General features: G+C 45.6%; 1 protein-coding gene across 4 annotated transcripts in view; it reads right to left on the reverse strand.

Annotated features, from left to right (window-relative positions):
• HOOK3 (hook microtubule tethering protein 3) overlaps window positions 1–10,402 on the reverse strand; it is an 88,597-nt gene extending 78,195 nt beyond the window's left edge. For all 4 annotated transcript variants that reach the window (XM_040542137.1, XM_040542136.1, XM_040542138.1 and 1 more), the window contains exon 1: window positions 10,235–10,402. In XM_040542137.1, the coding sequence (XP_040398071.1) occupies window positions 10,235–10,291 (57 nt within the window). In that variant the 5' untranslated portion in view covers window positions 10,292–10,402. The remainder of the gene's footprint in view (window positions 1–10,234) is intronic.
• Between the last annotated feature and the right edge of the window lie 82 nt (window positions 10,403–10,484).

Raw genomic sequence — 10,484 nt, forward strand, 5'->3', positions numbered from 1 at the left:
CAAGAACCCATCTCAGTGGCATGGATACATATCCCTACAAGCCAGTATCAAGAGTACTTGAAAGAGGGCTGGATATTTCTCTCCTCACGCATTCACCCAGTACTGTCAGTGAGATCTGCAAGTAGCCCACTAAAACACAGACCATTAATATTTCTCAGGACGGTAAGCTAACTACCTGATACAGGAAGCTGTTCCTCAAATTCCAAACTCTTGTACTGACCCATACCTGTCAGAACGGGAACTGGATATCCTGTTACTTGATAAAGTGCTTCAGAAGCACTTCAGCAAGGTTTCTTCATTCATCCATTTTTCTCCAGCCATTTGGCAGCACTGCTATCTTCTGCCATACACTACTATCTTTTCTTGCTTTCCAAGATAGCAGCACACTGCATAAAGCAGACAAGGCTCTCAGACAAGCAGCAGTTTTATTCACAGATTTAGATCTTGGGATGTTTTTAGTGATTATTAGGTTGTTGGACTCTCCTTACTAAAATCTCAAAGATTTAATTGCAAACCAACATTACATTAGGCACTCAAACAGCTAAACAATGAAATGACAAGGTCTTTACAGTACTGGCTGTTGTGATTTCACACTGATGGCAAGCTCCACCACACAGCTCTCTCACTTCCCTACCTCAGATGAACAGTGGGAGAAACCATGATGAAAAGAAGCTCATGGCTTGAGATAAAGACAGGGAGATTCTTCACCAATCACTACCAGAGGAAAATCAGACTCAGCATGGGGAGGTTAATATAATTTATTGCCTATCACTAGGAGGCTAGAACAATGAGAACTAAAAGCAAACCAAAAAACACCTTCGTTCCATCCAACCTCCTCCACCTCCTCCCATGGGAATGGGGGCTGCGGTCAGTCCCTGACGCTTTGTCTCTGCCGCTCCCTCTCGGTCCCTCCCTGCCCCTGCTCCACGCGGGGTCCCTCCCACGGGATGCCGTCCTTCCCGAACTGAGCCTGCGGGGGCTGCCCGCGGGCAGCAGCTCCTCAAGACCTGCTCCCACACGGCTCCGTACCGCGGGGTCCATCCATCCCCCAGGAGCAAACTGCTCCAGCACGGGTCCCCCACGGGTGGGCAGCTGAGCTCCCCCCAGATCCCTACTCCTGCGTGGGCTCCTGTCCACGGGCTGCAGCTCCGGCCCGGGGCCTGCTCCTGCGGGGGCTCTCCATGGGCCGCAGCCTCCTCCGGGCCACATCCACCTGCTCCACCGGGGGCTCCTCCACGGGGGGGCTGCAGCGTGGAGATCTGCTCCGTGTGGGACCCGTGGGCTGCAGGGGGACAGCCTGCTCCACCAGGGGCCTCTCCCTGCACAGGCCGCAGGGGAACTGCTGCTGCCTGCCTGGAGCACCTCCTGCCCTCCTGCTGCACTCACCTGGGGGGCTGCAGGGCTGCTTCTCCCACACTTTCACAGTCTTCTCTCCCAGCTTCTGTTGCACAGCATTTTTTCCCCTTCCTTAAATCTGCTCTCACAAAGGCCCAACCAATGTCACCCTGGCTCAGCTCTGGCCAGCAGCAGGTCCCTTTTGGAGCTGACACGGCAGCTGCTGGGCTCTGCTCACAGAGGCCACCCCTGCAGCCCCCTGCTAGCAAAACCTTGTCAGGTAAACCGAGTACACTGGCCAAAATGATGATTCTTCCAGGGAAATGGGTATTATTTTTATTAATTCACTTCTCATTTTACATGTACAGTTTTGGATGCCTAATACTTGAGCAAGACAGATGTCAAAGCTCTGAAAGAACTCACTCAAAATACTCCCTTCACAGCTTACATTTTCCACAGAAACTATTTTTTTGGGGGACAGGGGGAAACAGTGCAGAAAGTAGGTGAGATACCCTCGTGGCTAAAGCTAACTTACTAAAGCACTGTGAGATGGGAGAGCCATGATACCAAAAAACAGTTCTTACTGTACTATATTGACACTGACATTAAAATACTGTGAACTCAAATGTTCAAGTCTGACACATTATTAAGACACAATGAACAGAAACTCAAGTCTGAATGATGTTTGGTTTAACCATTTCAGAAACATGCACGAGAAGAAAAACTAATCTATGAACTCCCAGGGAGAAAAGGAACATATCCCTGTTTTCAGCTGAAAGCCAGATATGCTAGCTGATAAAAAAGAATACTAGAGAGCATTTGTGATGATAAAACTAAAATATAAGACCTAACACGAAGGCCTAACATTGTACACTAAAACAACATTTTTTTGAGCTTCCACCAACTTAATCATATTTTATTTAAAAGTAATACTTACCCATTTATGCTTTTTATTATTTTCTCAAAATACAAGCTATCAGTAAGTGTGGAACTGCCAGAACATGACCGTAACACACAGATTTATAGGATACACACATTCACACTCCACCAAGCACCAATGAACCTTATAAACTCAAAAAAAAAGTGCCTCTTAAGACTAGAAACACCTTCTCATGGAAAAATACAAATGAGAAGGTTTATAGGAGTCCAGCCACCAGTTTCTTCTGCCAAACAGTGTAAAGACTCACATCTGTACTACCTTTAGTTGATAAGAGTGATACAGCATTAACAAGCAAACACAGGAAGCACAGAATATCTTTTGTCGTTAGCACTCTGACTTACAGAAGCCTGTATGATGATACAAGCCATGGAACGGTGGTGTGTTTAGTGAAAGAAGGAAAATGAAACTGTTCTCTAAAAGCAGAATGCTCTGTGGACAAAAGAGAAAATTCCTTTTTTCTAAATGAAGACTGCTAGACTACTAGAGACCCGAATAACATCAGGCAAAAACGCTCAAATTGATCCCTACTAAGATAAAGCACAAGCAGCAAGGCAAAGTCCTTTAGCTTCTTGGACAATGGTTAGACAAAAGAATTTAGCATACTAGTAGTCCAGATTTATACACATTTCTAGTATTATTTAAAAAAAAAAAAGATGAACATAGATGACAGCTTTCCCTTTGCAAGATACAGGGAAAGAAGAATACCTATTTAAAGCCCACAACTCCACCTTCTTGCAGCTATAATTTAAATGAAAAGCGCTGTCTCTGTTGACAAGTGGAATAAAGAGCTCTCCTCCAAAGGCACAGAGGATGAATTCAATAGTACCAAGCTGGACTGAAATATCATCTGCACAGGCTTTCTGATCAGTGTGGAAACACACAGTCTTCACAGGATCACAAGAGTGACTTAGCACCTAAAAGATAGGATTCAGAAAGAGATTGCTGTAAGTTTTCACCAAGCTAACATTTCAGACTTAACAGATTCTACAGCTAGTAACACAGATGTATAGGACACCACCAAAATTGGCATATCTTACAGTTCAAGCCTCTTCCATTTCTAGGATTTTTATTTCGGCGAACTTTTTCCTGGACTTCACAGAGATTGCTTAGGTATGCAGAACAAGTACTGTCAGAGGTTGCGCCAGTTCCATGATCCCTCAAGAAAGACCAGAGTCACTGTGGAACACGCTGCCATCCTTCGGTGTTGTCCATACAATAAAATCAGCTAAAACACTTTGCAGTGTGGAAGTCCCATTGCTTGTTTGTTTGTTTTCCCTTGAGCACCAAAGGGGCACTAAAATTGATAAAACAACCATAATCTGTTGCAGTTAAACAAACATATTGATACTCGTTTCTACCCTGAAATGAAACTATGGGTACCTTGACACCATGGCAAACAAGGTCATTCAAAGGATTGTCTCATGCAACCCCAGAACAGAAGAAAGGCCTATTTAATACTTTGCAGCTCTGGAATCAATTAAATTATTTTCCCAGATCTTCTAATGCCTCTCATGCACGGTACGGACGCACAGCTGGTATTTAGCTGAGGTGTCTAAACTTAGCCATCCCGAGAGATGTAGCTCTGAAGTCAACAGGACTTCTACAGGACACAAAGCACTGCAAATAATCTTGCAGCTAAATGATGTGGAAAAGCCCTACCAATTTCAGGGCTGAAGCATATTATCATCAGCTTTATAATGCATCCACTTGTGCAATACTTGCTCCACTACATGCAGCACCCCAGAACCATTTCCTGCATGCCTCCACTGAGGAGCTGCCATTGCTTTACAGCCCAAGCTACCTCGTTCAAACTCCCGCTCTGTATCCATTCAGAAGCTTTTGCCTGCCACTTGCAGGAGTGTAACGCTAGCTCCTCCGAACTTAGGGAGCTTCTCTCTCCATCAAAGCCCTCCTCTTCCTTTCCATGTTATCTTGTGTTCATTGGCATGAACAAGAAGCACTAGGGAACTCACGGGAATGCATAAGTCACATATGGCAAAGCGAGGCAGCCAGGAGAACAGCATGTGCCCGCTCTGCATGGCAGAAAACCATCACCAGCAGGTTGGAAAGGAGTTAATCCCCTTCCCCGTGCAGCAGGACCCGCCAGGCTGTTGGCAACAAAAGCCACAAAAAGGACACTACTACCCTCCTCCCCTCGCTTCCAGCCACGCATTCTTGCCTTAACCTTGTACTAGCGTAAGCTGTTGTATGGCCAAAATTTTTTTGTTGTTTTTAATTCGTGAATTGGACTTGCAAATTAAATTGCTCAAGCAACCCTCAACTTTGAAGTTGGAAGAAAACCAAAGTTGGTTAAGTCTCTCTGAAGTTGGAGGAAAACCAAAGCTGGTTAAGTCTCTCTGAACTGTCACAGTACCTCAGCTCACTCAAAAACACAGACAGCAATAAGCACAATTGAGTCTTGGGTCCTTTTTCTTCTCTCCCCCCTGCTCCACAATTTCTGTCTGCAATTGCTCTACCAACATCGAACACATCACAGCAAAGACTTTTGACGGTCCAGGAAGAACACAGCATCAGAATATTCATATTCCAGTTCAAATGCCTTAAAACAGTCTCAAAATAAAGACAATGACAATTGTGCCAAATTCCCAATTTAAATATTCACCGATTGACTGTTTAACTATTTCAAAAAGATGGAAACAAGCTCCTCTCCTCACCTCCCACTTCAAGATTAACAAGCTAGCAGTTGTTTCCTTTGTACTGATTAAGGTTCACGGTTCTCTGCAGAAAAACCTGCTTCTTCTCCTAGCAGCATCTCACAATCCCCCTGGAAAAGTGAGGGGGCAGAACTGAAACTGAGCACATGCTGAATCACATCAAAATGCTGTGGTTTTTTTTTTTAACTTCCAGAGAACCACTGATTGTTATGAATGTGCCACCACTATACAATGGCTCTTCAGAAAGGAGTGAATTGAAAAAAAAGGCAGAATTTGTGACAAGGCCATGAAGAACCAGAACCTAACACTGATAAAAAATGCACGCATGAAGAATAATGTCTGCAGTTACCAAATTCTGTGTTTACCCTGTCTTCCTGTTGTTGACACATTTGAGACTTAAGAAGAAAAAAATAACACATACAGAATGTATTTTATCATCTTTGATTACGATATTCACGCATTATCAGCCTTGTATCAGTTGTTCGCAGTCTCTAAGGGAAGTTGTTCTGCCCCTCCTTGACCTCTCGACGACAGGTCAAAAAATCCCTATCACCCAGCAACAGTGCTAAATACCCCAGCTCCTTCAAACACAGTAAATGATATGCTCAGAACATTGGCCTCTCAGACAAGCACACCTAAAAGAGTGCAACAACAAACTCTTTGACATCTTAGTGAGAGGTCGTTAAAAGAAAGAAAGGCAGCCCAACCTACTGGTCTGCTGCAGCAGATAGAGGGGCTGTGATCAGCCTGTGTTCCACAAATGCTGGCAAAGCAAGCTCAATGTTTTCTTCCTCTGCCCGAACAGTAACATCTTCAAACCCAACTATTTTCTGATCTGCTGTCACCACCAGAATAACCAACCACTCCTGAACTATGACGGTTTTTCTTCAACAGGTAAGAGATGCTGATGCGATGATATCATCAGAAGAAAATTAAAACCCTACAGCTTTGTGGTCGACCATCAAGGGTTGAAAGAGAGTTTAAACAGGCTGAACTTGTTTCCAACGATCTTTGCATCCATAAGAAATCAGATGAGTACTTAAAAGCACAGATGCACAAGGATCAAGGACAGCATAGTATAAAAAAAGGGATAATTGAACAGGAAGGGAAAACAAGAGTTTCACTAGCAAATTCTGGCAGCTTTGATCCTCTCCGAAAAGGAGGCCTAAACAGTGTTTACCAGCAGCCTTCCTGAAGAATCAAAATCTCTGTTTCTGCACTTGTTTACATGGTGTCTAAATTTCCAACCAGCACAGGCAAATCCTTCCAGCTGGGGAAAAGGCAACAGGCAGAAGATAGAGATACGCTGTACTGCGAAGATAGTTCAGCCAAAAAGGAGAAAGGTCAAAGAAGTGATACCACATAAGTGGCCAGATGTGTTTTTAAAATGCAGGAAACGAAAACAGTGGCCTTGTACAGTATTTACAAAATTCACACTTATAAGGCTTTAACATGTCTACCAGCACATAGATAGTATATCTATTTGGCCTTGAGAAGAGAAAGAAAGCAGGCAAGCTGGCAACTTGGTGGAGGCAGCGTATGGCAAAATAATAGTTACTTAACATCATGAAGGAAAGAAAGTTCATGATACCTTTACAGCAACCTGCTACCTGTAACCACCCAACAATGACCTCTTTGGGGAGTCGTGCTGTTTATATACCAATGCTAAGTAATCTTTTCAATATCAGACCTTAGTTCTGTGTAAGAAAACTTACCAGATTCCACAGCAAAAAGCCTGTACCCATCACACTGATTTCAGCTACAGGCATATTACAGTGCAACTGCCACATGCATGTTTGACAGCTCTTTGTGTTTTAAGACATGACTCAGTGATGCATCGGAGTGAAATGCACTCCCAGGACCACACAGAACGCAAAACAATCCAGGTGTTCTCATGTGGACCCGTCACAAGTTTTGACTAGAAAAGGTGGTGTGAATCTGTATTAGATACGCTGAAGCAATTTTAAAAATCACTGCAGCTTTACCTCACAGCCTCATTTTTCTAGACTGCTTTGGCTGCAGCACTGCCTGGATAACTACACCACAGCGCCTAGAATAGTCTCAGAAGAGGCTTCTGGGATATTTTTGGTAGGGTAACAGTTCTGCAATTACAGCAGGCTGCAAAAACTGCTGAAGTATAAATACCAACTTTGAGACAACAGTAGTTGGGTCCCAGTCCTTCACTCGGCTTCACCCTAGTTGCTACTACCCTGGCTGCATCGAAGGATCGTCACGGTCACCTGCTGAAATGGAAGGAAGCAAAAACTCTCCTGGCTTAAAATTCTGAAAAAAAAGCAATTCAGGAATACACTTGGCAAAGCTCTCAAAGAGCTAAAAGTCTGAAAATCACATGCCAAGCTAGTCTGCAACACAAAAATGGGGTGTGAGTGAAATATTAAAGAATAAACCAAAACATATTTACAGGTAAGCAGTTTGGTCTAGCTTAAAGAAACCACAACAGGAATCTCAGCCACACAAGGTGAAAGACGTGAAGGACATCCCCAGTCTTTAAAATCACAGGTTGGCAGCGGGAGGAGCAGTTTCATCTCACCTGTGTCCGTGCCAGCAAACATCCAGTTTAGGCTGAACAGGTTCTCAGACCTGTGGAAAGCCTTATCTGCTCTACTTAAAACACAGACAAACCAGTTCATGTACTTCTATGTGAATGTGAAGCAAGCAATCTGGGAGGTTAAACCAGTTCTTAAGAACAGACGACTTCCCTGGCACAATGGAAAAGACTGGCCATCTGAGGTACAAGTAAATGGTAATTAAGACAGATCTATTTTCCCATCTAAATGAGCGGTTTCCCAAGCATCATTATGGGACTTGGGAGAAAGGCCAGGCAAAAAAGTCCTTGTTTATACAGCTAGTTTCACTGAGGGCTAAACATTTCATCGCTTTTTCTTCCTTTTTGCAAGTTTTGCCTGTCTTGGAAGAAAGTGAAACTACTTTTTTTTTTTTTTTTTTTTTTAAACAGAGCCAATTAAAATGTCACATTCATACAAAAATCCTGAAATTGCAAAAAATAACACAACCCCATATGCTCCTTTAAGAAATGTGCTTACTAATTCCAATGCTTTTTAAGAAGTATTTACTAATGTTTCTGTTCACCAAAAAGCCAGCAGTTAGTTTCTTGAACATCCCAGTATTTAATGGAGTAGAAAGGGTGGAAATGTAAAGGGATCTGCATGGACCATTACCACAGACTTGACTGGATAGATGCAGTTTCAGGGCCAAAGACAATAAATGCTAACTACTGCCCAAATATGTCATGTGGCCATATGGCTGAGTAATAACTCCTATAGATGGTCAACCCCACAAGACCTTTTTTTTTTTCCCACTGTTGTGGTAAAAATGGAAAGCTTAGAGAGAAATATCTACATTTTCAGGGCAGTTTTCTGTCCCAAGGTAATTTTGTTTTCAATGGCTTAGATTTTAAAGGAAGTGCAAATTATTTTCAAGGGTAACAATGAAGTTTTGTAACTGAGACAATTGATTTGTTAAGTGGCATTATCAAATGCAGCATGGAAAAAGAAATTGCTAGCTGTTTTCACTGGTTTTTACCATAATGCAAGAAAAATCAATATTAGCTTTTACTAATGTGGAACAGACTTTGTATCGATATACTTGTCCTCCTGCTCTCCACAGACAAGAGCTGGTGACTCTTACTTTACTTTCTACCAAAGTAAATAATCCAGCTCCCACCGGATCTGAACACGTGCAGAAGTTGACAAGACAGGCTTTCAAAACACACACGAGCCGCTGTTTGGTACCATATTTGGTTGTACAAAGAATTCTTTTGGGGAGTAGGGAAGCGGCCGCTGCCTTGTGTCTCTGCATTTTGTGCTTTCCCTTGCTAGCTAGCCAATACCTTAGCATTACAAGATTTTAGAAGTAATTCCACCGAAATATTAACACCTAAAGATGAAATTTGAATGGCACACTTACGTAACTGCAAATTGGAATATTTTTTGTTTTAAAATTTTCTCAGACTTGACACGGATTTCTAGAGAGATGCTACGTTTCATAAATATTCTAAAGTCTAATTATTTTGTCAAGTCTTCGACTGGATAATGGGTAGGATCAACAGTTCAAATCACTATAGACCAATACGCTACAAGAGAAAATTCAATCTCTTTGACTGAAAATTCTGCAGCAGCTCATGTGTTTCTGGCACAGTAGCCTCATGCTCAAAGGAAAGATCTGGTCTGTTGGCGACCTGGGAATCTGGGGAGTTCAGAAGGCGTTGGGAACGTGACCATTTGCTAGGCACGCATTTAAGCTTACGCTTCTCCCAGGAGCATGGCTGCTTTACTGCCAGAGCGTACCAGTGGAGCGTATCTAGAACAGCTAAAACAAAAACACAGACAAACCAGCAGCACACATCGACGGACCTTCCTCCATCGCCCCCGGTACGCCAACCTCTTTCTCCTTGCTCTGAGCCCTTCTTTGCCAGGATTCACAGACAGCCACTTCCTCGTAAATTCTACCACTAAGAGGACTTTTCATTCCCAGCGCCTGAGAGAGCAAAGCATGGGAAGCCTGCAGCAGGACGAGGGGGCCAGCCACGGTGGAAACACAAAGGCTGGCAGGGATGTGAAGGAAGGAAACAGAGAAGGAGTTAGTTATTTCTTCTGACCTGCGTAACGCAGTGGGGCGGCCAGGGATCTGTGTGTGTATATATATATATATATATAAATATGTATATATTTATACTGTTGCCCACGACCTCAGGCTGCTGTACTTTCTGGGCCACCTGCTCACCTCTAACCACCGTATCTCCCTTGCTCCTCTCCCTTGGGATTTCGGAGAGGAGCGTGCCCTGCCGTTTCTCGGTAACTTCACCATCCACCGCCGCAGCTCTGCCCAGCCGTGAGCTCGCACGATTTAAAAGCCTCTGAAGGAGCGGACTCGTTTCAGCAGCCCGGCTTCACGCCGCGGGCATTCACCCGGCGGCTCTGCCGGCGGAAGGGGAAGGAGGCGCCCCGCACAATGGCTCCGAGCCGCCACCCGCTGCGCCCGCACCACACCGGCACAACTCCCGGGGCGAATCCCGGGCGCCCACGGTTCCCGGGGGGGGGGGGGGGTGGGCTGTGGGGGTGAGGCAGGGGTGCTCACGGCCGGGCTGCGGGGCAGGAGGCCGCGCTGGGCCCTTTGTTCCCTGCAGCGCCCCGGCGGGGACGGGGGCGGAAGAGGCGGGGGGGGGTGGGGGGGGAGGTGAGGCAGCTCCCGGGCGGCTCCGCCAGGGCTCGGTGCTGCGGGGCGGCGTTGCGGGGGCACTCACCCAGGTGAGGAGGCTCTCGCCCAGCTCCGCCCGCTCCAGGCTCTCCACGTTGAACATGGCGGGGCGCGGCCCGGTCGGTTCCAACGGCGGCGGCGGCGGCAACGGCGGCGGCCCCCTCCCTCCCTCAGCCCTCCCGCCCCGCCCTGTCCGCTCCTGTCCCGGGCCGGGCCGGGCCGCGCCGCGGCGCAGACACGTCAGAAGCGCCTGACGGGAGGGGGGGGGGGGGGGGGGGGGGGGGTGAAGAGAGCCG

The sequence above is a fragment of the Cygnus olor genome, chromosome Z (genome assembly GCF_009769625.2).
Source record: "Cygnus olor isolate bCygOlo1 chromosome Z, bCygOlo1.pri.v2, whole genome shotgun sequence".
Classification (NCBI taxonomy): Eukaryota; Metazoa; Chordata; class Aves; order Anseriformes; family Anatidae; genus Cygnus; species Cygnus olor.